The sequence below is a fragment of the Sus scrofa genome, chromosome 1 (genome assembly GCF_054392235.1).
Source record: "Sus scrofa isolate SSC_HxYL_T2T_F1_AM1 chromosome 1, Sscrofa_HxYL_maternal_Yorkshire_Landrace_v2.0, whole genome shotgun sequence".
Taxonomy (NCBI): domain Eukaryota; kingdom Metazoa; phylum Chordata; class Mammalia; order Artiodactyla; family Suidae; genus Sus; species Sus scrofa.
The window spans coordinates 116,074,879-116,102,209 of NC_139383.1; the positions used below are offsets into that span (position 1 = coordinate 116,074,879).

Genomic DNA, 27,331 nt, shown 5'->3' on the forward strand with positions numbered 1-27,331 from the left:
CACGCGCACCGGACCCCTCCGGGCCTAGCGAGAGGAGGGGAGCCTGAGCTCTTGGAGACCCGACCGACTCGCGTGCTTGGCAGGGGTCCGGGGCCGGGAGAGGCCGCCGGATCGAGGGCACCCGGGGGCCAGAGCCGACTCCCTGCCCTTCCCCCGCGCCCCACGGCCTCCCCACCCCCTACTCGTTCCGGGAATCAATAGTGGCCGCTGATTTTTCACGACAATTGCAGCTGTCTAATTTATCAGTGAATAATTAAATCAGAAGCAGCCAGGCCGGCCGGAGCAGGGCCAGGTTTGGCGTAGGAGACTAGGGGTGTCCCCTTCCGTCAAACTGGGAACCCTATTGGGAGCTAGGAGGGCGGACAGGGGACCGGCCTCGCCGGGTGCCATGGCGGGGAGGGCGTCCAAGGCCGGGGCGCCATTCGGGGTGTACGAGGGAAGCAGAAGCTCGGGTGCAGGGAACTAGGGGAGGCAGCCTGGAGGGAAAATGAGGACGAGGAGGGACAAGCAGACTCCGCCGAGGCCAGGCCCCCAGGTTCGCAGTTTTCCTCTGCGTTGTTGTTTATTCCAGATTCCCCCCCGCCTTTTGGGGGCCTCGTGTGGGGCTTCGGTTTCGGTTTCTTGCGGACACTCTCCCCTTGCTGACTTTGCGAAGGGAGAAGAAATTCACCCTCAGGAGGCGATCTGCCTTTGAGGAAGATGGAGAGGAGCAGAGAGAAGAGCCTAGAAACGGCATTGATTTAGACATCAATCCTGGCCGGCTCCCTCCGCCTCCGGAGCCGCGGGGCCGCGCAGCCCCCTCCTTGGGAAGCGGCTGTGCGCGGGCCCCGGGGTCGCCGGGCTTCTCCGGGCCTAGAGAGCAGGCCCGGGGCAGCTTGAGGGCGCGGGCCGCCAAGGGAGCCTCTCACCGCCTCCCGCGCAGCTACCCCGCGCCCGGGGCTCGACGCCAGGCTCTGCGCCGCACGGGCGGGTCCGCGCTAGCCCAGCTTCCTCGAGGCCAACAGGTCTCCCCCGAGTCAGGCGCGCCGCCGGCATCGCTCCTCAACCCCGGCGGCAGGACATCCTCGGAGTCCAGCATCCTTAGAAGCAGCCAAACCACCTGTGCCCGGCCAGGCCAGGCCCGGCGGTGGATCTAGTGGCCCGCGGGGACCCTGCCCTGCTCCTCGAATGACCACGGCCGCCCCTGAATTCTGAGGTCGGCCAGAGTCGCTTTTTCTTACACATTTGGAAGCAAAACAAAATTTCTCGAAATTGGCATCGAAGCAATTTTCCAAAGATAAAAGGTTCCTAAAATAACCCGAGCGTGCTTTCTGTTATACATCTGTTCCTATCACCTTGAAAGAGCAGCTCAGAGTCACTTGGCTATTAACGTCTTTGGAAGCTGATTTTCGATGAATCGAAAAATACGTATCATGTGATTTAAAAAAAAAAGAAATGGTCTGATTCGCATAAATATTTTAAACCCCTCGGTTGGTTTTCTTAGTTTTCCAATAGAAATGTTATCTTCTGAAATCGGAAGTAATATTTCTCAAGTTTAAAGTCTGGCCAACTCTTCATCTTTTTTTTTAATATTCTGTATTTTTTAATTCAATGATAGCTAGACGATTGAAATTACGCAAAAAGATTTTTAAACTCCATTTTCATACAAAGGGGAAGTGCTAGGTATTTAATGAGTAAACAATATTGAATCCTCAATCAAAAGTAGTTACGTCCAGAGCAAATAAATGACTGTTTTAAGAAGGTAATAAATAAAAAGCGACGCCCGTGCTTAGTGTCTCAGAGCAACTTGAAAACAGCTCCATTTTCAGAGTTAAATTTGTCCTTTTAAAAATCAACTGCAACTTTTGCCTTCCTTTTTGAAGGACAACAAAAAGATTTCACGCCCAAGTTGACCTGAACAAAAGGACCTCACGCCAGTTTTTCTTTTGTGGGGTGACAATTGGAGGAGAGGAAAACTTTAAGTACTTTTGGAAACCCACTGTAAAAAGAAAATGGGACTGCTGATCCTTAAAACCAAGGCTTCAGGGCTTTGGAGGGGAGAGAAATCATGGGACAGGAACTGAAGGCCGGTAAGGAGAAAATTCGTCGTCGTTCTCAGGCTAACAAGTTGCTTGATTAAAGCTCAATATTCTTTTAGGGGGGAAAAAAAAAAAAGATGTGTAATTGGGAGAGCCACTCTCGCCACTCTCCCAGCTCCCCCGTACCCTCCCAGTAACCCTGTACTCCCACCAAAAAAAAAAAAAAAAAAAAATCCTTTTGCTCTAAACAGATTCCTCCAATTCCCCTTCACTTTTCTGAGTTTCATTCTCCTCAAGAGTCAAACTATTTCTCTCACCATCTTCCGCTAAGGTAGCAGTCTCGGTAACAGAACAGGAAGTGGGGGGCCGAATTCGGAGAAAGGAAAGTACCCTGACAGGAGCCGCAGTCCCGGCACCCAGTTTCAGCGACGTTCACCTCGGGTCCGGATCAGAGGCCGGGGCACCCACACAAACTCCTCCCGCGAGGGGGGCTGGGGAACCCCGAGAGGGGAGGGAAGGAGAAAGAAACGTGTGCGTGTGTGTCCCTGAGGACACAAAACTGTGGGGAGTGGACGGCGGCGATCAAAGTCGGTCGACCTCGTCCCAGACTTTCGTTAAAATTAGGCAGTTGAACGCGCCAGAAGCTTTGCTGCTCGTAGCTCAGGTTCTGGCCACCACTGCTTCTGCAGAGTCGCCGCCCTTTGGCACCTGCAATTGCCAACGCCCTATGAGGTGGGGGTCTCCTCCACCGCTCCCTTCCCCCAAGCCCACCCACTCCCCGCGCCCGAACCACTGAGGCTGGATGGGTCTGGCCCAGGCTCCGCCACGTCGCTGCGTTCACGCCGCAGCCTTACTCCCCTCCTTCGAATCCAGGCACCGGTCTTGGGGTTCTCAAAGAACGCCCCCAACCCCGCGGCCGGGAGGGTTCTGGTGGCTACGTTTTTCTCTTCCTAAGAGGCTGGCTGAGGGTGGGAAGAACGCTAACAAGCTCCAACTCTGCCCCAACCCCGGCGCAAAATGTCCTTTGTACACCTAAAAGTTCAGGGCAGTCCCCTGCCAGCTCTCCTAACTAGGCGTTTTCGATTTTAACAACTTCCACGCAGAGCCAGAGCGGACAAAAAAAAAAAAGTCCTCACCATCTAGAAAACTTTTTTAAAAACTTCACTAGATTCACCTGGAATCTGAGAAGTGTCAATGAATTTCTGAGCTAAAAGGCCGAAGGGAGTTAGTGGGGCTAGGCTTCTGTTTTAGTTTTCTTCTCCCTGCGCTCAACCACAGGCACACCTTTCAGGCAGAAGAAAACTGCGGCTAATGGAGATATCAAACAGAGCCACAATTCGGGAGACTCCTGCCACCAGCACCCACCGTCCATCTGCAAGTGTAATCACAGACTGGCGGTGTCTTCATCACCAGGGACTCGGAGAAAAGGGGAGAAAATTCTCCGTCATTAAAAAGAACCCTCTATTATCACTATTATTGTTGGTGTTTAGCAACATAAGAATTTCCCCCTCCTCTTAAAATTCCCCCACAATATTGAATCAGTGTTTGTTGTCCGATCTCTACGAACGCTTGAGGCCTTTCTGGGAAACCATTACCAATTCAAAGGCTAGAAAATTGCTCTCTTTCCTTAAAAAAAAAAAAAAAAAAAAAAAAAAAAAAAAAAGGCTGGCGCAGCAGCAGCTACAACAGACAACAAAAACTTTCTCCAGCGTAATCCCCGCTCACGGAATGACAAAGAAATGATATTGACTTACCCCTGAACGGATGATGTGTTTGATGGGGGGGGGCACTTTTTTGAAGATTTCTGTTCCGGAGCTACACAGACAGCTGCAATTCATGGGCGACGCTGATTGCCAGAAACGCTATGGATTGGCATGGGGTCTGCAGCTCACAGATCCTGATCAATACCCCTACACTCACACGCCAGATGGTTTGGGGAAGGACAAAAATAAAATAGTCCAAATCAACCCACCATTATGTCTTTTTGTATTGCTCTATAAACCTAGATGTAGCACAAATGTGTTCCATCCAACACAAAACCTTCTTCAGGATTTTGAACATTTGGGTGAAAATAAGCAGCACTCCCCCCCCCCCCCCAGGGTTTGAGCTGTGGTTACTGTTGTTTTGTTAAAACAGAGCTGTTGGGCCCCTTATCCAGATTGGGTTTACTTGTGGTCTGTTTATTTTTTGTGTGTGAATAATTTATAGGTCTCTCTTTTAATTGAATGTTCAGGACACTCCCTCACAGAGCCAAAAAAAAAAAAAAAAAAAAAAAAAACCACACACCTTAATGTGAAAAACACATGTGAAAAACTCCAATAGTAAAATTTTCCAGTCTTTTTCTGCATTTGCTAACTCTAATTTGGAATTTTTTTTTCCTTTTACAGTACAACAGCTTACATTTGTTGTCAAAGCTGCATTTTATTTTACAGGCTTCTTTTGACCCATTTAAGTGTTTGATCTTGAAGAAAATCAGCCCTGTAGATGGGGTATTCTAAGAAATGGATATCCTGCTCCTGATATAATGGCTGGTGCAACTGTTTGTACATATTCTAATAGTCATGAACTAGCACTCCTGCTGCCACATTTCTATATGGTTGAGGAGAACAGAAGAGTAACTTAAAAGAAGAAATTCTGAGGCAGAACTTCTGAAGGCTAGAGCATGTGTGCTAAAGAAGGAGAAGTTAGCAACTCTTGCTTTTCATTTTCTCAAGGAACTATCGAGAAAAAAATCAGATATTTCAAAATATATTTTGAAATCTTATTTATACTGATATGCTTAAACTTATCTTCAAGTAGATACTAAATATTTTTTTCTGTTTAGAAAGAATGGGGGGAGGACATGAAAGCCCAATTCAATAAAAATTAGGATGCTCACTAAACAAGCACATTAATTTTTATGTTAAATGGGTTTGGGATTGAAATATAAAGCCTCAAACCACTATTAGAAAAACAACATGAAAAATCTGCTTTAATCTAGCCCAATGAAATTATACACAAAGAAGCCAATACGATTTCATGATTTCCCCGAGATCGCCAATATTGATCGAGGGAAGGGGGGAGGGAGGAGGGAGAAGGGAGGGAGTGAGGCAGAGAGAATATGCAACTCACCTTTCAACTCCCCAGCACGTGACTGCTCCCAGGCACTCTGAGATCCAATATCCAGGAGCAGATTTATCTTGTTACCCTGGTAAATGAGTTTATCATTTTCAAAAATTATTTAAATGGAAATGTATATGCTTAGGTTTCTGAACGGAGGCAGTGACTATTCAGCGTCTCACCCTGTGGTCACTGGCCACTCTTTGAGACTGAAGCCTGGCAGAGGGGTCTGCCTTCAGCACTGGGCACATCAAACAGATTCCTCCCCTGCCTTGCTCTTCTCCTGCCCTATTCTAGTCTCTGAGCACTCCTGGACCAACAGGAGATTGCACTTTTGTGAACTTTTGTTCAACTCCATGTGTATTTCAAACAACTGTTTCCCAAATGTCCAGCCACCATGTATAAAGTAGAGAGTAGGAAGAGAGATAGTAGCAGAGAGTCAGAGAAATAGGAAAGTCAGAGTAACAGAAAACTGGGTGATTTTACCTGTCTAGTGCAGTGACATTAAAAACATGAATAGCTAGAAAAGTATGTCCGGTAAAGCAGGGGATCGTCCACCTTCTTACCCAGGCTTCGAAATCACAGAGAGAAGCTTTTTGAAAGAAGAATTGGCAAGATATTGGCCAGAGCTCAATGAAGTTGATCTATAAATAGTGTCACTATTGATCTATAAATAGTATATTCATGTGACAGGATGATGTGGGAGGGGGGTGGAATTTTTTGCTCGGCAACTAGAAGAGAGGGGAGGGCAGGCGTAAAAGGTCACCTAGACTAAGAACTGTTTTACAAATGAATTAAACCTTTCTCTAGCGCCAGGAAGGCTTATGCAGTATTCCAGACTGTGTCCCTGTTTTCTTATCAAGTTTTCTCTAGCAGCTGGAAGTGGTTGGAGGGGTCTGTCTTAAGGATACCCCCTGCTCTTCTTTTGACAGCTGATCAAAAGAAAATAGGTCACGCTTCTCAAACTTATGTCCACCCTGTCCTTAATTACTGTCTCTTTAAACAAAGGCAACATCTGCGCAACCTCAGCCAGCTTGAATCTTCGGAGGCAGACCGAGCTCAACCTGCTTTGGAAGAATCTGTTACTTTTAAGGCTTTCGAAACCGAGCCGCTCTCTGTCGTCAACCACCACAACCCCGGCCGCACAAATGTCCATACTCAGCGCCACTCGCTGACCGAGGGTTACCAAACAACGGAAATCCCGGGTAGACGAAGGCGCACTTTTCAAAGCCTCGGCTTGCGAGCGTTCTAAGAACTCGCCAGAGCTCTGGTCTTTTAAGAAGCAGAGTTTGAATATGCAGATATCACCTCTAAGTCATCTACCCAGTGCCGAAATCCCGGGCGTTCCTCTCCCGGGATTCTAGAGAAGATTGTGAGTGTGTGTGTGTGTGTGTGTGTGTGTGTGTGTGTGGAAAGATCCGCATGTAATGGGTAAGGTCCTGGGTGGTTTACATACTCCCTGCCCCAAGGAGAAGTTTGCTCACTACAGGCAACGGCAACAACCCTGCGGTACACTGCCCCCACTCCTCACTCGCACATACTTCTTTCCAACTCGCTCGCGCGGCAAGCATTTGGTCACCTTGAAACCTCAGCTCCTGGAGTTCTAGTTTTGTTTTGCAATCTAGCAGTGCCCTTCTGAAGGCTCATAACTGAGAGATTTATGGGCTCGCTAGGTAATTAAATGATGTTATTGTGTTAACTTTGCATGCATTACGGCGGCCCGAGCCGAGGGTGGGCTTGCGTCTGCTGGCCGCAGCTCGCAGGCGGCTAGGGCGCTGGAGTTCCCTTCGCCTTGTAGATTATGCACTCCTCAGTCTCGGGAATTTACCCTGAACTAGAATACATTTGCGCCTGAATTTTAAAAGGCTAAAGTACCGGCTCCCAGTTAGAGACGCTTGGGAAGCGGCTTGTTTGGAGACGTGGGTTTGTTTTTACACCAGCACGTAGCTGGAGTCTTTTAAGACTCGCTTCGAGAAAAGCTGTGGGGTGAAGCGAAGGGAACTGAAGCAAAAGCCCTTTAGCCCAGATTGCTGCAGATCTGAAGACACACACAGTACCATCTTTAACGTAATTTCTCGCCCTCACTCACACTCTCGCCTCCCTCTCCCCATTACCCCCTCTCCCCCTCCCTCTCTCTCCTTGACGTTTGATTCCTATGGCAAAAGAGGGGGAAAAAAAAAAGGCACAGAGCCGTCAGCCAAACATGAAACGTGTGGCCCCGCCTCCTCCTCAGCTATTGGCAATTCAGCGTAGGAGACCCGCCCTCCAGGGCAGCCGCACCCGCGGAGTGGCTGCTCGCGGCGCCCATCGGACACTGCCCCGCCCCGGGTCCGGGAGGGTAGGTTGGCTGCCCCGGCGAGCGGCAGAGCCCTTCTGGACAGCTCCCGCTCACCCAAACAGAAGACGTCGGCGCCAGAGCGGGCTCGGACATGGCCAGGCAGCGCGCCGGCCCGAGCGGCGGGGCCCGGTGATCCCTCCCTCCTTCCCCGCCCCCTCCCCTCTCCTGCACGCACGCCCCGTCCGCCCCCACCCCACCCCCACCCCGGGCGCGCCCGCCCGCCCTCAGCCCGGGGCGCACACCCTCACGCACGCTCCCCCTCCACACACTCACGCACTCCTGCACCCTCCCTCGCTCCCGCGGCCGAGCTCCGCCACGCGCGCTTTGCCAGCCCGCCGGCCGCCCCCGCCGCCCCCGCCGCCCCCGGGCCCCGATGGACTGAATGAAGGCTGCCTACACCGCCTATCGATGCCTCACCAAAGACCTAGAAGGCTGCGCCATGAACCCGGAGCTGACAATGGAAAGTCTGGGCACTTTGCACGGGCCGGCCGGCGGCGGCAGCGGCGGGGGCGGCGGCGGGGGCGGCGGGGGCGGCGGCGGGGGCCCGGGCCATGATCAAGAACTGCTGGCCAGCCCCAGCCCCCACCACGCGGGCCGCGGCGCCGCTGGCTCGCTGCGGGGCCCGCCGCCGCCGCCGCCGCCAACGGCACACCAAGAACTGGGCACGGCGGCAGCGGCAGCAGCGGCGGCGTCGCGCTCGGCCATGGTCACTAGCATGGCCTCGATACTGGACGGCGGCGACTACCGGCCCGAGCTCTCCATCCCGCTCCATCACGCCATGAGCATGTCCTGCGACTCGTCCCCGCCCGGCATGGGCATGAGCAACACCTACACCACGCTGACGCCGCTCCAGCCGCTGCCTCCCATCTCCACCGTGTCGGACAAGTTCCACCACCCGCACCCACACCACCACCCACACCACCACCACCACCACCACCACCAGCGCCTGTCGGGCAACGTCAGCGGCAGCTTCACCCTCATGCGCGACGAGCGCGGGCTCCCGGCCATGAACAACCTCTACAGCCCCTACAAGGAGATGCCCGGCATGAGCCAGAGCCTGTCCCCGCTGACCGCCACACCGCTGGGCAACGGGCTGGGCGGCCTCCACAACGCGCAGCAGAGCCTGCCCAACTACGGGCCCCCGGGCCACGACAAAATGCTCAGCCCCAACTTCGAGGCGCACCACACTGCCATGCTTACCCGCGGTGAGCAACACCTGTCCCGCGGCCTGGGCACCCCGCCCGCAGCCATGATGTCGCACCTCAACGGGCTGCACCACCCGGGCCACGCTCAGTCCCACGGGCCGGTGCTGGCGCCCAGCCGCGAGAGGCCACCCTCATCCTCTTCAGGATCGCAGGTGGCCACGTCAGGCCAGCTGGAGGAAATCAACACCAAAGAGGTGGCCCAGCGCATCACCGCGGAGCTGAAGCGCTACAGCATCCCACAGGCGATCTTCGCGCAGAGGGTGTTGTGCCGGTCTCAGGGGACTCTCTCCGACCTGCTCCGGAACCCAAAACCGTGGAGTAAACTCAAATCTGGCAGGGAGACCTTCCGCAGGATGTGGAAGTGGCTGCAGGAGCCCGAGTTCCAGCGCATGTCCGCCTTACGCCTGGCAGGTAAGCCCAGAGGATTGCCCGGAGCCGGGCTGCTGAATGAGGGTTCCCGGGTGCCTGTGGCTCCGGCTGAGGGCGCCTAGCCACTCCTCTACCCTTCCACACTTCCTATTTCTTCTCTACTATAGTTCTTCTTCCGTTTTTTCTTTCTCTTCTCTTCTTTCTATCCTCCGTTTCTCTTTCTTCTTTTTCCATACTTCTCTTCCTTCTTACCTCCTTGTCTCCCCAGCTTCCTTGCCCGACCTTCAGCCTCTTTTCATTCACACTCTGCTCAGTATGCCAACTCTGCCCTCCCTTTCCGACCTTACCTAGTTGTGGGAAGCGTGTGTGCGCTGTCTGCTAGGAGCCCTCTCTTTCTGAGACTCACAGAGACCGGGGATTGCCTTTATTGAAACCTCGTGCACTTGAACTCCTGCTTATACAATACATTTCAGTTTTCCAAGCTGCCTAGTATCCCTATATGGAGGCAGTTGGACGGGAGGAGGGCAGGGACTTCACTCTTCAGAAGGGAAAAAGGTCTCTTTGCTCTCCTCCTACCTACCTATCAGGCAAACTTATTTGGTCACTGACAGGAGTCACAGCCTTGCCCAGAGGATAACGGGTGGCCAGAATACAACAGCACTTCCCGAGCCCACCTCTGGCCTTGACATTGGCGCAGGGACTTTATGATCGAAAGAAAGGGCTTGAGCCAGCTCTCGTGTCACTGCCCACAGTGAGAGGGTACAAGGATGAAGATTGGGACTGCTACATTCACCTCTTTGGAGGACCGGAGAGGAGAAACTACGAGTGGAGAGTGTCCTGCCGGTCCTTCTCCCAGCGTTTGCCGGGATTTACCGAGGTTTGGCTGGCCTCCAGGAGAGGCCCAAGCTAGAGGGAAGAGGTGCTGAGAAATTAAAATGCAGGTTAGTTAAAGGCATCTTGGCTATGGGCTACAGGCTCCGCCTTTGCATTAAGCGGACGCTGATTGTGCGCCTAGCTCCGCTGCGGGGAGGGCTGGCGACCGGCGAGAGGGGACGGGTCGACGCGCTGGGTTACATTGTTCTGGAGCGAGCTTAGCTCTTTGTGCCTCCTCTAGCGGCGGAGCCGCGAGGTACAGCCCTCTATTGTTCTAGGAGCGCAGAAACCTCCTGTGTGGGTGGCGGGAGCCAGAAAGAAAGACGCAGCCGCGGCTGCGACTGGCACACAGTTGCGCGCTTTTGTGCGCGCAGACCCAGAGCGGTGCCGGTGGCAATGGCGCTGCCCAGGACCCTGCAGCGAACCGAGAGGGGTAAAGTGTCCAGGTACCCCACTGGGAAGGACACATGGTACCCGACTACAGGCCGCCGAGATGGGCAGCTTCTTTTGGACTGAGGCTGCCTCTCCGGAACGCTAGGTTATCTGGGGGACAATTCGTGGTGGCAGTGATTTACGTAGGCGCGAGTAGTGGGTCGCCCGTGGATCTGAACTGGCTGCACACAGCGCGCTTCCGGGGCTGAGAACTCAGGCTTCCTCTCTGGCTCCTCGGTCTTTCCTCACACCGCCGAGCGCGGTTTATGGGGGTGCACTCTGCCGACGCCGGACAGGGCTGGGGAATGTGACAGGCATCTTGTTCGCCCAGGCTTGGGGAAGGGGCGTTTCCACTCTGAAGGCCTCCGCCTTAGCCTCCTGTTGGAGGGGTCCCACCTCCAGTTAGTAATCTCCCCGCAGTGTTCATCTGAAAAGCCAAAGAAAATTAGTTTTCCTCCCAAAGAGCGTCCCCAAATCGCTGGACTCCGAATAGTTTTGCGTAGATTTAGAAACCTACTTTACCTTTCTTCTAATTTAGCTTACTCTTCATCCACTCCTGCAATTTTCTCTGATTGCTCTTAGTTTCTAGGAAAGCTTGAACAGAGAGTAACAAACTGGAAGCTTACTGACAGTTGCCAACAGTGTAGTGCCCCTTTGTCTTAGGCCCATCAAAATGCCCTCAGTCCCTCTTGGGTGAGTCTTAGCAAGAGGTGGCTATCTGGGCACAGGCAGCCTGTAGAAACTTGGCAGCTGGTCTTGGGGAAGGAGAGCCAGGGGTTCAGCTAATGGCAAGATGACAGCTATTCCACTCCAAGCCTTTTCAGAGTGCTGCCGCCCCCTCACGCCTATCCTGCAAAGGACAGAGCTTTTTAAAAACATGTGCCTTCTGCTTACCTACCTCTGAAAGTGATGTGGAAAGTAATATGTTGCCTATTGGCAGGTTTCAAGCATTCTGACAACAACCTTAAGCTGTTCTGGGATGAGGGAGGTTGTGGTATCCCCCCACCACCCGCCATTGGGGCCACTCCTCAGGAACTGGCTTTAGGCATCAGAGTTATCCGAGTAGGAGCCTGGAAAGCCTCCTCAGCGGGACACCCAAAGCCTCCTTCAGCGAGTGGGAATTTCCTGCCAAGGACCCCACTTTTCTCAAGCATTCAAATATGTGTCTGTTTTATTACCCCTGAACTGAAAAGGCACAAGAGCTTTAGCCTTTTTATCTGGCCATTTTATCAGCAACTACAAGTGTGTTGAGTGGTTATTACATAGGAGGCTTTTCAGTTTGGAGTCAGTAGATCAGTCTCTTCAGACGCTGACACAGAAGCTGGGACTGGTGAGTAGGTATTATGTGCTCAGGAGTGTGAGGGGACAGGAGCAGATGGAAAAGAAAAGCTGAGGCCTTCTCCTCCAGGAGTATTGATTGGAATGGCGCTGGGAGGCTGCTGAGGGCCCACACCACATCAACAAGCCCAGTTACTCCAGAGGGAGGCTGCGCCTGACTCCCAGGCCTGAACCTTGCTCCAGGTCCCCCATCTCACCAAGATCAGGACACTCCCTATCTATCTATCTATATTTCCTTTTTAGTTCCCTTTCTATTTCTCAGGTTTTGCCAGAGGCCCAAGCAGGCAGGGGTTTAAGGGACTGTAGAATTAAGATGTCTGATTTGGGCCAGCACCCACAACCTCACTGTTAGGTGAGGTACACCTCATCAGGACAGAAATGGTCCTTCCTCTCCTCTCCCAGCCATGTCCCACAGCTCTCCTTGCCCACTGCCTCTGTGTATCCCCAGCCTGGGGTAGCATTTCAAAGGGGAAGAGAGAAGATGTCTGGGAAACTCAGATTGCCTCAACATTAGATTTCAGAGAAATTGTTTCCAAATGCATGACTTCGTTCATAAAGTGTGGCGGAGGCAGAAACTGCAACCTTGCAGGATTGGGCCTTTTCTCTGGTCCCCAGGGCTGGCTCCCCCAGGGCAAGTTTTTATTGACCTGGCAAGCAGCGAGTTCAAGTACAAACCCTCTCTGGCTTTAAGCCCAAAAGGCCTGTGAACCAAGCACTAACGAGAAGCAGGACGGGCCTCAGAGAACCCCGGGCAAGAAAATGGATGGACGGCTCTCAGAGGAAGATTGAGGCCCTGGTGGTGGGAGTGGTCTCCTCCAACGCCCGGAAGACAGGGCAGAGCCCCCTGGCAAAACACCTTTTGGAGATTTGCGCCTCCTATGATCCGGACTCCCGCTGCGGCCGGTCCCAAGCCTGCCTTCAGTACTTTGCCGCAGAGAGAGAACGGATGTCTGGCTCCCTCTAGGCAGCAGCTCCAACTGGCCAACCTGGAGCCAACTCTGTTCAGATAGCACAGGGCCCTAAACCAACCTGGAGAAGCGTTGCCTGGGCTCCCTGATGCCCACAGCAGCAGAGCGTGGCCATGGCAGCAAGCCGTGACGTCTGCCAGGGGCACCGCTTGTGTCTTTGCGACTCTCTCTTTGGTGCTGGGACGTCCTCAAGCAGCATTAAGCCTAGGGTCAGGGTGGGGACCTCGTCCACAGAGACACCCCCACCCCCACCCTTCCCTTGGGTCTGGCAGCTCCCCGACCAGGCTCATCCCATTTCTCACAGCGGTTTAGTTCGGGACCCAAGCCGCAGAGGCCGAATGCAGACATTTTGGTAGGGAATACATGAGGTTTTCTCCTGCTGGCTGGTTGGATTAATAATTGAAAAGCTCGCTTCCTTCCTTGCTTGATCAAGTCCCGGTGTCTAGAGAACACCTTCCTAATTCGCATAGGGTGGGCTGGAGCGGGGGCGAGCCGGTAGGACACGAGGCAGGCTAGTGAACCCGCGCACAAGAAGTGGCACAGGCCGCCTGGCGCCCTGGATGCAAGAGGCTGCGCATTTATTTTTATTCCAGGTTTTCCACCGTGTGGTTATGTCACTTTCTCAAACAAATGTGTATATGGAGGGAGATCGATGCTGATAATGTTTAGAAGATTAAAAGAGCATTAATGCTGGCAACAATAACGTAAACGTGTGGACCCAGATTTCATTGATCTGGAACCTGATCCGGCGCGTTTCCAGTAAGCCCGACGGCGCCCTCTTCCCAGCAGAGCGCTCGCCAGCGGCCCGGCTCCCCGGCGCTCTCTCCGCACCGCTTCCCCAGATCCAGGCCGGTTCTCGGGTCTGACCGCTGCTCGGCCCGCGCTAGGCCCCCGCCCGCCGCTTCCTACCCGAGGATTTCTTCCTTTGCGGGGCTGCCTGCCCTCGCCCCCAGTCCCCACGTGCCGCTTTCTGCGCTCCCAGCCACGAGTCAACGGCTCTCCAGGGGGTTAGTATTTGGAAGGCGTCTCACAGCACGGCGCCCAAGTCCTCGGGTCCTGCCGTTTTCCTCCACCCCGCGCGGCCCGCATCTGGTCCAGCAGGGCTCGGTGCAATTTCTTTCCTCCATAGAAACCATCTAGGAAACTTGGTCCCTCTCAATATGCGGGAACGACCAAGCTGAACTTTAGAAACGATGTCCCTAAAGCTGCCTACTAACCTCGCAGCTTTCTGGTCTGAGGATCCCCTACATTAATTGTTTTGATTTTAAAAAGACCATTCCTGTTAAATGTTCCCATTCGCAGACTTTTTATACTGATGCATTAGTTGGACAATTAAATGAGGCCCCAGTAACAATGACCTGGGATTCATTCCCTCAGGATGGTCTGCTCTGCTCTGGGCTAATTGGGTCAACCAGGGAAGAATCTAGTTTTTCACCCTGGATGGGGCAGGAGTAAAGAAAACCAGACTGGAGGAAGCCACCTCCACTTCCCCTTCCCACCAGCTGGAGAAGTGGGACTCATGCCTGGCCCAGGTGGAGAGCTTTTCTGAGACACCTGCATTGATTGGGAAAGAAAGAATTTCAAAGCTCTTCCTTTCTACTGGCAGGGGAGACAGTACACCCCGCCAGCCAACCATTCTTTTTGCCAAATGGCTTATTTTTCCAGAAGGAACACTAAGGTGAATGAATGAGCTGGGATGGTGGATCATGTGGATGAGTTGAAAACCATATTGTTTGGGTATTTTGAAATTGTAAATTCTCCAATTTGAGAAAACATAGCTTTTCCTTCAAGAGAAGTTTTCAACTCGGAAGGAAAGGAGTGTTGTCTTTCTTTCTCTAAGAATGGAATAAGAAAAAGGAGAGAGAGAGAGAGAGAGAGGGAAAAAAAATATCTCATGTTCTGCTTTGAGATGTGGCAAAGAGTAAGCGGTTCTTCCTTTCTGTCCTCCCCAGAGATCAAAGTCATCTCCCCACCAGAGGATTTCCTTGAAGAAAAGAGCTTTGATACAGCTCCTTGATTCCTAGTCAGAACAAGTCCTACCCCCTCCTGAAGACCTGCAGAAAACTAGGTCAGGTGATCAGATACAGAAACCAAAGAGAGTGGGGGTTTCCTTCTATTGTGGAAGACAGCTGGCCCCTCCCCAGCTAAAGGGACCTTAGTTTCTGGGAGAGATGAGTGGGCTTTGGAAGAGTGGATCTTAGACTCTCCCCCAACCCCACTTTAGAACCCCAGACAGGGCTGGGTTCCTGGGGAATGGTGAGGGTAGGGCAGGGGGAACTGAGCCCCCCAGATTCTCTGTGTCTCTAGCAGCAGAATGGCCCCACTTCTCTCCAGAGACCCAGGTCTGCCCAGAGGTAATGGGGGCCTCAGGCTGGATTTACCTTCTGGAGCTCCAGGCCTGAACCCTGAAGGAAAAAGAGACCGCCTCTCCTGATGTCTTCAACCCCTAGCTTCACTTTGGGGTCACCTCTCAGTCCTCTGGCCTTTAAACCCTGTTTCTAACAGAAGCTCAGAGGGAAGGATTTGAGTTCTCAGGAAGGAAGTACTGCACCCCACCACACTATCTGGTGGCTGCTGCTGGCAGCAACTGTCTTGAGAAAAAGTGGTATCATGTCCGGGTGCCCCTGGAGGAATGAAAACCTCAGAGGAGAAGCAGAGAGATTTCATTTCTGGGTTCTTGCCAAAGGATGGGAAATGAGGAGGGAATAAATAGAAATAATTGTCTGGATAAAGGGCCCTGGGGGAAAGGGTGAATATTGAGGAAGCCTGGGCCTTAAACTTCACCTACAGACGCTGGATTGCCCTCATCCCCAACGCTCTCAGAGATCCTTGTTTTTTCTGACCCAAGAAAAGTTGCTTCCTCCCAGGGAACACTCTTCTTGGTGGGGGAGACCATTATGAGGAAGCCCACAGGGTCACTTATGCTGTCAAGGACAAAGTCTACTCAAGGTGGGCCCATCAGCAACCCTCATCATCCAGCCCACCCCTCTAATGCACTTCAGTGCCTTTGGGAAAGACTTTGATTCCAGGTCTCACTCCAGGCAAAGACTGAGGAATGCACACAGGTTTCTGTAGAGGCAGGGCTAGGGGAGCTAGTAAGGTTGATTGGGTAACTCAGCCCATCTGATGACAAGGTGCAGATGGGCAAGGCGTGGAGGAAGACTGTGGGCTGTACAGACAGGGATAGTCTCACTGGGGGAGCAGGTTTCCTAGAAGCTGTGGGCATTTATTACGAAAAACTGTCCCCCACAAATTGTCCCAGAGGGAAGGGAGGTACTGCATTCCACCTTGGCGCCTCTCTCTCCATTTGAAGATCCATTACTCTTCTGTAGAAAGCAGACTTTGTTTGGGTTGGAAGCACACCTCCAACGTAATTTAATCAGCATTGGACTTTGGCTCATGTAATCAAATATACATATACTTTCTCCTGCAGGAAGAAAAATAATTTCTCTGTAACTGGTATTGACTTGAAATCATGTATTCTCTGGAAAGCATCACATTTTTAAAGGGAAAGGTAAAATTAAGGGGAAAAGAAGCCATGTTTCAGTGGTTTGCCTTATAAATAACTAAGAGAGCCAGTTACCACCTAAGAAAGGGCAGAGGGAGCCTTCTAGAGCTCAAATATTGGGCTGCTCCAACTGTGGGTATCCTATTCCAGCTTCCTCTGTGTAGTCACCCTCCCAAATCTGTGTTGTAGGAGACAAGGTTAACTGGCTCACCAGATCATAGGAATCTGGGCTTTATATTTATTTTGGGTTGAGACATCTTTGGGGAGACCTATTTGGTGCTCCGTTTTTTTCTATCCTTTTTGGAAAGACCACAGGCAGCAGCAGCAGGATCCCAGTGGGCAGAAAGCCTACTCCACCCCCAGGGCCTTGAGCACGAAGTTCTGCTGTAGAGCATTTCTCTAGAGCAAGCTTGGTCTCCCCACCCGCAGGGCAAGGCTCTGGGCTTTACCCAAGTTGGGTCTGTTAGGGAATCTGTTGTAAACACAGATCCATTGATTTGCATTTGTCAGAGAGTAAAGTTAAACCAGTGAAAAGAGAAGCCCTTACCCTTTTATGCAGGGCCAGGGAAACCTTTCATATTGATCCTATTGATCCAACCTTTCCCTTTAAGGAAACCACATAGTTAAAGACCCTTGTTCAATAGATTTACCCTTCGTGCTTGTGATATTCCTTTAAGTGTTCTCATCTAGGATAGCTGGGCATTAAGCCCACACTCCAAACCAAACAAAAATGAAAAGGGGGTTGAAAGAGAGGAGTCAGGAGGCAGAATTGTGGAAAGTGAAATTGAATCAAACTGAAATGTGTAATGACTCGGTTGGGGATGTTTTTCTCATTCTTCTAAGATGACATGCAGGGATAAAGACAAAATAGATGCATTTAGCATCTCTTCCCCCCACTTCTCCCTCCCTCTCTCTCTCCCCGAAACAAAATCTGTTTATATGCTAGAATAGCAACATCAGAGACACATCATTTTCTACTGTAAAATTATTTCAATCAAGCCACTAGCTTGATTCATTTAAACTGGTTCACTTAAAAGCGGTAATATCACCACAAAGTTATTTTGGTCCATTTGTAGCAAATTGGGAATTAGATTGTCCCCAGAAAAGCAAATTTGGGGGCTCTGTATATGAGCATGGACACTGAAGTCACTTTAAAAGAGAAGGGTCTTAGAGTTGGAAGTGTGTAGAAACTAGACCAGGAGTAAGATACTTTTTTTTTTTAATAAAGCAATGTAGATGGAACGGGAGTTATTAAATATTGCCCAGTATCCCTCATGTTTGCAGATATGAAAATGAAAGTCCTCTTTGTTTCCAGGACTGTTGGCATGATCGTTTTATTTCTTCCTTGACCCCTTTTGTTCTGTAAATAAAATCCATTTGTGATTTTTTTTCAACATGTTCCATGCACTATTCCTAATTGGCTATCTCTTGGGTTGTGTTCAGACATTCATGTTTGTTTTATGTGATTGAAAAATATTAATGATTCCTTAGGTGAGCTAATGTATTTATCTACTGAGTGAGTTCAAAGGGCAGAGTTCAGCTATGGTTCAGGTTAATTGAACAGGAACCAGTGAGCTCTCCAGGCTGTGTTGAACAAGGGACCAGTCCCTTAAAATATCACACTCAACAAACACACAATTTCACTGTCCTCATCCTGGAGCGTGATGTAAGAGGCTCACATCACCTTGGATTGCTTGTTTAAAAACCCAAAGCAAAGCGCAGCAACTGCAACAAAACCCCTGAGTCCCCCTCAGGGAAGAAGAGTTTTCTCATTGGCTAATTGCTTTATTGGTAGCACTGACCTGCAGAGCAGCTGCAGGGGCCTGGATGAAGGCTTAGGCCTCAGAATAATGTGCTCCATTAGAACCAGGGCAAGGCATTTTTTGTTTACTCAATTGGAGCTCCTTGCAAAGTGCCATTAACCCCAGCCCAACCGCATGCGTGTTGCAAAAGCCAAAGGTCACACCAGTCGGGCTGTAGGCGCAGCCAGCTTTGCCGGAGTAGTAGGGAAGAGGCATCCTGCTGGCATCACCCTCCCTGAGCTTGGCCCGATCCCCAGGGGCCCGGGGCTTTGACCAAAGCAAGCATTTGCACAACTTGTTTACATTTCCCAATTGCTGAATCATGTTATTGATGATTACACAGTTTTGATCTGAGCACCATCAATCACAACATGAAAAAAATTCCTCCCACTGACCCTCTCTTTTCTATTTCTGTTCCCTCCATCATTGTGTATTACAGTAAACAGAATTGTGCAGACGTTGCTTTTTAGCAGGAATAAAATCTGGATAAGTGCTTGGATCAAGAGGAAGACAGATCTCCAAACAGGGCTGAGGGGGTTGTTCAGCAGAAAGAAGCCTTGAGGTGGAGCCAGAAGCACAGTCGAGGCTTCTACCAAGAACACCTTGAGCTAGACTGCCACCTGCTGGGAGTCTTCTAACTGCAGTAAGCCTTGCACCCCCAAGGCCCAAGCACCTTCCTTCACTTTGTTCGTAGTATTTGTGTCTCCATTCTCCACCCTCCTGACCACCACTCTTTTTTTCCTTGAAATTTCTGCCTCTTTTCATTTGTTGCCAAGGAGAAATCAGCAGTTTTGCTGTGATGGATAAGGTGACTCACCCACCCTGTACATTGTATAGTTTCCTGCTTAGTTAGAAAGTGGGGAGAGGAGGGGCAGAGAAAGCAAGAAATATCTGTGGGAGAGAAGAGGAACAGACATGCGTGTAAGAGAAATGGCTCAGTTGATGGTGCCAGTGAGGGCTGTACCGACAGTAAGGTGCCCTGCAAAGACAAAATTTTGTACAAAGGAGAGAAGGTGAAAAAATTAGTATGGGCAGGGAGGACATCAGGAGAGACACCAAATCAGGGAGCCAGAGGTAGGCTCTGTGAAACCCCAGGGAAGAGAAAAAGTGAACTAGCTGTTTTGCAGTTGCAGAGAAGTAAGCCACTCAGAGCCAAACTGTGGAGCTGACTGTAGCCCTGTGGGCGGCAGCTGTTTCCGGAGCCCCTGGCAGCCCAGCGCACCTGTGGGTGGGTTGCTGCCTTCCCGCCCCAGTGCAGGCTTCAGCACCACGAACAGCGCCATGGAACAGCTCAAGAGCCTGCTCGCCCAAGCTGCAGTCTGAGCGAGTTTGCATCTCAACCCAAAAAAGGGAGATGGGTCCTCTACCAGATTAAATGTGTGCAAGACCCTAATCAGTAGCTCCAGCTCTCTAGATCTCAGAGCCCCAAACAGAACAGAGCCTCAGATTTTCCTTTAGCAGTCCATGGCTTTGATTATCTGTGTGTGATTATCAGCAATAATAAAGCAAGAGGAGGTTGTGGCAGTAAGAGGACAAAAGATGCTAAAGGACCCTTTCCTTTTGAAGAGAAAAAAACATTACTGGGGGTGGGGGGAGGGTTGAACTGTTTTTCTCCATGTTCCTGACTTCTGAATGCACTGATTGCAGCTCTCAACAGTACTTCACATTTAGGATTTACTTTCAAGGTTTATGGTCTGGGTGCCCTGCACACAGAGATACAAAAATGGATTTTTTTTCCCCACCATATACCTAGTCGTGATTTTTGAAAATGAGCTTTTCTTTAACAGATTCTCACATTATATCAGCCATCATGTTGCCAGGAGAGCCAACAATGGAACATCACTACCTCCAATAAATCTAGAAAGTAGGTTTGATTTCTTGAGAGTTTTCCTTGGTAGGATTCTATTTAAGAGGAACCTCTCCACTGCTTCTGTGGGCCAAGGATTGAGTCACTTCCTTGAGACCACGCAATGGAGTTATATGTCCCTGGCCAGGGTAAAAGCTGACATTAGGTGCTAACCCCTTATTCTGGACATTTTTAGCCAGTTGCTCTGCTTTATTCGTGTTTTTATTCCCGAGAAAGGAGGCATGTAGGTCCTTTTGGGTCTGTGATTGGGCACAATTCCCATCTCTTTAGGTTTCTAGTAAAATGGCCCTTGACTTTCCAAAGCTAATTAAAATGTAAAACCTTTGCTTTATGTGAGAGAACTTCATTTCAAGCCTAATTTATTGTCAGAGTGGTTCTCAGGGAGGTGGAGCATAGGAACAAGTGTATCCACTTTAAAAGAAAGTCAAGAGTATAATGAATGAAATTTTCTCCCTGTGACAATGCATCTTTAAATTCCAAGTGGCTCTTGGATGAAGGGAAGAAAATCCAGCCCCAGACATTTTTCAGTATTGAAAAAAAAATCATGTTCTGTGTCCAAGTACCTAAATGTTTGTCCTATAAGTGAACAGGAATATTGTTTGAATCAGACCTTAGAATTGGTTTTGTATCCATTTGATAAACACCGATTAAAACAGTTTCTTCAAGTCATATGATATTCAAATTCAATGTAACTAGTTGCTGGGTTACATTATCAAAAACCTTTTCCAGTAAAACATGGATTTGACAGTAAGCAAAGCCTTTTTTTTTTTTAAGTCTGTTTTATATGCATCACTGCATCTTATTAAAATAAGTCAGTCCACTCTCCAGGAGCTTATGTAACTAAATGCATTTCCTTTCTAGTGAGCTCTGTGTGGTTTTTGAAAGATATTTTTGACAAGACTACAATGTAAACAGGACCTCTCCTGTAATCTTCTTTGACTCCAAATACATACATATGTATATATACATATGTATGTGTGTGTGTATATATATACATATATATATAGAGAGAGAGAAAACTTTTTGCTTTCCTGAAACAGAACAACAGATTTCCAAATCTAAAAGCTTTTTTTAAAGTCTTGGGTTCAGAAGCTTCCTGTTGTATTCCATAGTCTACATCAGTTCATATTCAAGGCATGAGAGTGAATTCTTTTTTTTTTTTTTTTTTTTTTTTTCATTTGAAAAGGAAGAGACATTCTTCCTGTTGAAAACCAATTACTTGACTTTATTCTGGGTCCCTGCCTCTCCTGCCTTCTCAGTACACCCATCCTTTTCTGTGCTTAAACTGTAGCACCAGGACACAGCTTCGATCCTTGGCCCAGCACAGTGAGTAAAATGGATCCAGTGTTGCTGTAGCTGCAGTATAGATTGCACCTGCGGCTGAAATCAGATCCCTGGCCCCAGACCTCCATGTACCACAGGGCAGCCGAAAAAGAAAAAATAAAACAAAAAACCCAAACCCAAAAAAACTCTTTTCTTCATTAGCTTTTTCCCATTTGAATTTTTGTGCTCCAAACTCTCCTATTTTTTTTTTAAATGCTCTCCCAACACCTGCTTTAGCTCTAGCTCTTTCTTCCCTTTACACCTAGAAAGAGTTTCTATAACTCAGTGTCTGTGTCTTACCTCCCCCTCAGTCCCAGCCCTTTGCTGTCTGGTTCCAGCCACTCCCGTTTACTAAACCTGCTCTTACCAAAGCCACTGTTGAGGATTTGTCACCAAATCCAATAAATGCCTCTCAGGTCTTATCCTAAGTTGGCCTCTCTGTGGCATGCCACACGCTGCTCACCACCCTCTCCTCTCCCTTTCTTCCTCTGACTTCTGAAATAGTGTACTCTCTTATTTTCCTCTTTGGCATTCTGGGTATTCCTTCTCAGTCTCCTTTCTGGGCTCCTTTTACTCTGTCCATCTAGCTCAGCATTCAGGATTAAGCTATTTTATTTAGTCACTCAAATACTCCCCTTGGAAGACTGCATCCATTAGGTTGTGATCTCTCTATGCTGAGGACAGCCCTGATATCTCTTCTGAGTTCCAGGTCCCTATTTCTTTCTGCATCTGATCATCTTTGTCTGGATGTCCTCAAATTCGGCCTATCTCAAAGTGAACTCATTTTTCTTATCTTCTCTCCCTCATCACCATCACCACCACTAAACATGAGTCTCCTCTTTTATTCTCTCTCTTTCAATAATCTCCTTGTAATAATCTCAAGCCAGACACCAGGAAGTCACCTCAGACTCTCTCCTTTCCCTTTTTAACCCCATGTGTCAACCATCCTAGCCATGTGGATTATACCCCCTAAATATCTATCTCCATCCTTTCCTTTGCCGCCCTCATTGGGGGCAGCACCAGTTTCCTGATTGATCAGCCTCTCTTGTCTTGCCTTTTCTCATCCATTTCCAACCTTGAGACAGCGTGGTTTTTCTGGAACCCAAATCTGACCACAGTACACCATTGTTTAAAACTCTTTGTTAGCTCCCTTTGACCATTTGTGAAGGTCCAGATCCCTGAACAGAGTGGACTAACCCCTGCTCACCTCCGGCTTCATCTCCCATCATTCAGCTCATTGGCTTTGTGCTCCAGACATGCTGTACTTCCACCAGGCCATTCCTTTAGCGTAGAACACTTTTTTTCTCACTAAGCTCTCTTAAGCTCAATTTTGTATCTTGGCTTAGAGGTCTTTGTCTCTAGGAAGTTTTCTCTGGTCTCCTAAATTGGGATCTCCTTGGACTATCCCTCCCATTTCACATAGAATACAAATAGGCATCACTTACTTACTTGTCAGTGTTCCCCCGCACCCCACATTGTAAATTTTATGAAAGCAAAGATTGGGTATAGCATATGATAGACAGCCAATATATCTGTGAATAAATTAATGAATACTTTTATATGACACTGCTTCTGCTCATTTTACTCTCCCCAAGTTAGTAAATGGTATTTGAAGAAGAATTGTCAGTGTTGGTGCATCATTTGGGAACAATATTTCGTGTTTCATGATACCAAGTTCTCATTAATGTCATTTTCCTCCTAAGCTAAGATACTCCAAGTATGTAGGAATTTCAGAGGGAATGTTGAAGTGGGGTTAAATCCTACCTAAAGTTTCCAATTATCACCAATGACACGAGGGATGTGAAATGATATGGATAAACACTAGAGTAGGGACCCATTTTACCAGTTGACTCTAGTCTGCCAAGGTAACCTGCTTGAATCAGGTCATTTTCCTTGCTGTTCTGCTCATACATTGCCCTCTTCGCTAAGTCCATGTCTCTGTACACTCTCTTCCTCCTACCCGAACTGTCTTACCTGTTCCTCTCCAGATCCTCACTATCCTTCCTGGCCACCTCAGGTCCTCCATCTCTGAGTGTTCCCAGCAAACTCTAGCCCATCCTTTTTTTCTCCCTTTCCTCAACTCTGGTTGCAGTCATCTGTTCCAGATGACATAACAGCTTCTTAAGCTGGGGTCTTACATCACTCTCTAGGTCTCTTCTGTATCCCTTCCCTCTAGCTCTGGAGGGGAGATGCCATATTCTTGTGTCTCCCACAGCTGCTGGTCCATGGCTGAATCCATGGTATTCATTTTTTTTTCAACTGAATCATTTGATGCATTCCTTCCTGTCTTTATGGATAGTCCTAATTTCAGTCACTCAAGGCATGGGGCGGGGGGGGGGGGTTGTGTATGTTTTCTCATATCTGGCATTCTTTTCTAGCCTCTGATCTTTTAAAAGGGGTATTCTTTTGATCATTGACAGAAATACCTGCTTACACAGCCAAAAATGGATTCCTGTGTTAATCTGAAATGACACATTAGCTTAATATGGAGAAAACAATGCTCACAATGGCTTTGTAAATAACAAAGGTTGTTCTACTTCCACACAAAGCTGAAAATGTTGCCTATTCTAGACTATTAGAGCCTGCAAACACATCAGCAAATCAGAGAAACTGTCTTCTCCTTTTGAGTCATTATAATCATTAGTAAACCAAATTTGCATTTAAATAGCAATTACTTGATGTATGCAAATCCTTAGATTGTTATTGACTTAAATTTTCCTGTAAAGAAAAAAGAGGTAAACATTTTTTTAAGTTTATCCTTTTTCTTTCTCATTTCCTTATCTCTTGGCAAATGAGAACCTAAAGTTATTTGATATATTTGAAACCCTGTAGTTGAAAATTTCTCAGAGATAGGAGTTCCCCTCATGGCGCAGCAGAAACGAATCCAACTAGGAACCATGAGGTTTTGGGTTCAATCCCTGGTCTCACTCAGTGGGTTAAGGATCTGACGTTGCTGTGAGCTGTGGTGTAGGTCGCAGACAGGGCTCAGATATGGTGTTGCTGTAGCTGTGATGTAGGCCGGCAGCTACAGCTCTGATTAGACCCCTAGCCTGGGAACCTCTATATGCCATGGGTTCAGCCCCAAAAATACAAAAAGACAAAAAAAAAAGAAAAAAGAAAAATTTTCAGCGATATACACAGTTCTGCCTACACAGTACTGAACTAAGTAATTAATGCATGGAAGTAAATTAACTAGCTTTTTTCACCTTTGATTTTACTGGAATTTTAAGATTTGAGTGGATAAATCCTCTCATCTTTACAATATCCATATAGGATTGAGTCAAAAGAGGTTTTTCCTATTATCTCAACTTTAGTGAGGAACTAAACTAAGATAATTTGCTATATGTCTTATGTGAAAATTATATACTGCATGGAGTTTTTTTTTACAGTTATGTTTTGACATTCATATTACAGGAGTAACAAACTATGAAGACCATGCATATATGAACAGCGTTAAAATTAAAACATTCCAGACCTTTTTTTTTTAATGTCTTTAATTGACTACATTGCTGTGCTGCATGATAATTGGGTATGCTTGGTAAGCAGTTGACCTAAGTGACTACCCTTTGTGTGCCTTGCATAGCCAAGCTAAGTTTCCATTTGACACAGAGGCAGGGACTTACAGGGTTGGGCAGAAAAAAAAAAAAAAAAAAAAAGAGGCAGCTCTGAGGCCCCTCTGAAGAGCCTTAGACCCTAGTCAGAGGTCATCTTCTTCTCCAGCTGGGGTACCATGACCTGGACATGACTGGCACCAAAGACTGCCCCATTCCTTTTTTCCCTTCTTCCTGGTCCCTCGTCTTCCTCCTCTGCCATCCTCCAGAGGAACTAGTTGAGACCTGGAGGAATCAGAACTACTGAGTTCATCTCCCTGACTCATTCTGCAGGTAGAGCCTTAGATTCGGGCTTCCATAGACAGACTCTGGAAAGTCAGTTAAAATGGCAGAGTTGGAGTTCCCGTTGTGGTTCAGCGGGTTAAGAACCCAGCTAGTACCCATGAGGGTTTGATCCTTGGCCAGTGGGTAAGGATCCACCCTTGCCGTGAGCTGTGGTATAGGTCAGAGTTGTGACTCAGATACCACATTGCTGTGGCTGTGGTATAGACCAGCAGGTACAGTTCTGATTCAGCCCCTAGCCTGGGAACTTCCATATGCCATGGGTGCAGCCCTAAAATGAAAAAACAAACAACAACAACAACAACAAAATGGCAGAGTGGGGAGTAGGTAGGTGATTGAACTGGAGGGGGAAGAGAGGAAAATCTACAATAGAATAGATGGGTTTTTCTCCCATAAGCCACATGGACTCAGGAGCCCCTGTTCTGCCTCCAGAGCTTGGGAGGTCCCTAGGGTATGAGCATCCCTATCAGAGAAGAAGGCAGGATGGCAGGTTAAGGAGAGAGGGCATCTGTGACAGGTCCTGGGAACGGTATCACCCAGGTCCTCCTCTCCTAGGCTGTTGGGAAGGGACTGGAGACACCAAGCCTTCCTTTCTCTCCACCTGATCTTACACAAGTAGCAGCAGGGTACCAGAGCAGAACAAATGACCTTTGGCTTTGGAGTCAGACAGGCTCAGGCATTAATTATAACCCCGCTACTTACTAGCTCTCATTTAACCTCTCTGCATCTCAGTTTTCTCCTTTATAAAGTGGGAATATGTCCATCTTGGAGAATGATACAAGAGATGATCTGTATAAAGTAAATGTCAGGTGACAGGCCGATGAACTGTCTTTAGGACTTCTCCACAGAATCCCTTGCCTAGAGTGATGACCTGAGGGACAAGATGGCCTTGGATGTTGGGGGGGAGGATAGAAAGGAAATTAGGTACAGATTTTATTGAACTTTATTATGTGCTGTGTATCAGTTATCTATTGCCATAGAATGCTAAGTAATAAACCACTCTAAAACTTAGGATGTTCAGCAAAAAACACTTTTTGGTCGCATATCTCAGAATTCAGCTGATCTAGGCTGGTTCCAGCTCGGGTTGCACATGCACCTGTGGTCTGACTGCCTTGATCATATGTCTATGGGTAGCTCTGCTCCATGTTTCCCATCCTCTTCTGGGACCACTGGGGTGGCTGGTTATGTCCTCATTGTGATGGAAAAGGGGGACACACAAGCAATAACATACTCTGTAACATCTCATTGGTAAAAGCAAACCACATAGCTGAGCCTGGGGACAGAGCGGGAGGCACTACCAGGTTCCATGGCAAGAAGCCTGGGTATAGGAGAGGGTGAATTGGAGCTTTTTGAGTTCTCGGTTTTTTTGTTGTTGTTGTTGTTCTTTTTGCCATCTACCTCCTACCACATGTTTTAGCTCACTTCCATTCTTGCGGAAACCAAGAGTCATTCCTATGGTGGGGATGGGATAAAGACAACAAATTTGTCAACAAATAGAAAAAAAATGTGGAAATATTTCAAAATCCCTTATTATTTTATACTTTAAGTAAGTTAACAAACCATGCCCAGCTTGTTAGAAGCCATGTTTCTTTGTACTGGGATGACCTGTGGACCCGTCTAGATGGTAGCAGGCAGGGACTCAAAAGTACTCTCCTTCACGTTCCCTCTAGTGCTGGCATGGTGCCTGACACACAGTAGGCACTCAGTAAATGCAGGTGATCCCCAGGGTCTCAGAGCTCTGGTGTCCTAACAGGAGGTGCCTTCCAGCCTCACCAGATGACCACATGTAGCTCTATATGTTTTTTTTTATTTTTATTTTATTTTATTTTATTTTATTTTTTATCTTTTTAGGGCCACACCCATGGCATATGGAGGTTCCCAGGCTAGGGGTCTAATCAGAGCTGTAGCCACAGGCCTACACCACAGCCACAGCAATGCGGGATCTGAGCCACGTCTGCGACCTACACCACAGCTCACGGCAACACTGGATCCTTAACCCACTGAGCGAAGCTAGGGATCCAACCTGTGTCCTCATGGATACTAGTCAAATTCGTTTCCACTGAGCCATGATGGGAACTCCTGTACATGTATTTTAAAATAAGATTTCATTTTTAAACTTTTCTATTTTTTTCCCACTGAAACAATTATCAAACATCTGAGGAACAGAAGTCCAAATCAGTTGCCTGCAAAAGTTAAGCCATCCAATCCAGATCTCTGTTATTCTGTGCCCCGACAAAATGCAAACAATGCGAGCATTTTATTCATTTTTCCGGTGAATAGAGAAGCTATTTGTAGGTG

At 48.6% G+C, this 27,331-nt stretch overlaps 1 protein-coding gene across 1 annotated transcript in view; it reads left to right on the forward strand.

The window, feature by feature from the left end:
• Positions 1–7,705: 7,705 nt before the first annotated feature.
• The window catches only part of ONECUT2 (one cut homeobox 2), a 46,990-nt gene continuing 27,364 nt past the window's right edge, over positions 7,706–27,331 (forward strand). Inside the window, exon 1 of the mRNA XM_021093679.2 lies at positions 7,706–9,071. Coding sequence (XP_020949338.2) covers positions 7,838–9,071 — 1,234 coding nt within the window. The 5' untranslated portion in view covers positions 7,706–7,837. The remainder of the gene's footprint in view (positions 9,072–27,331) is intronic.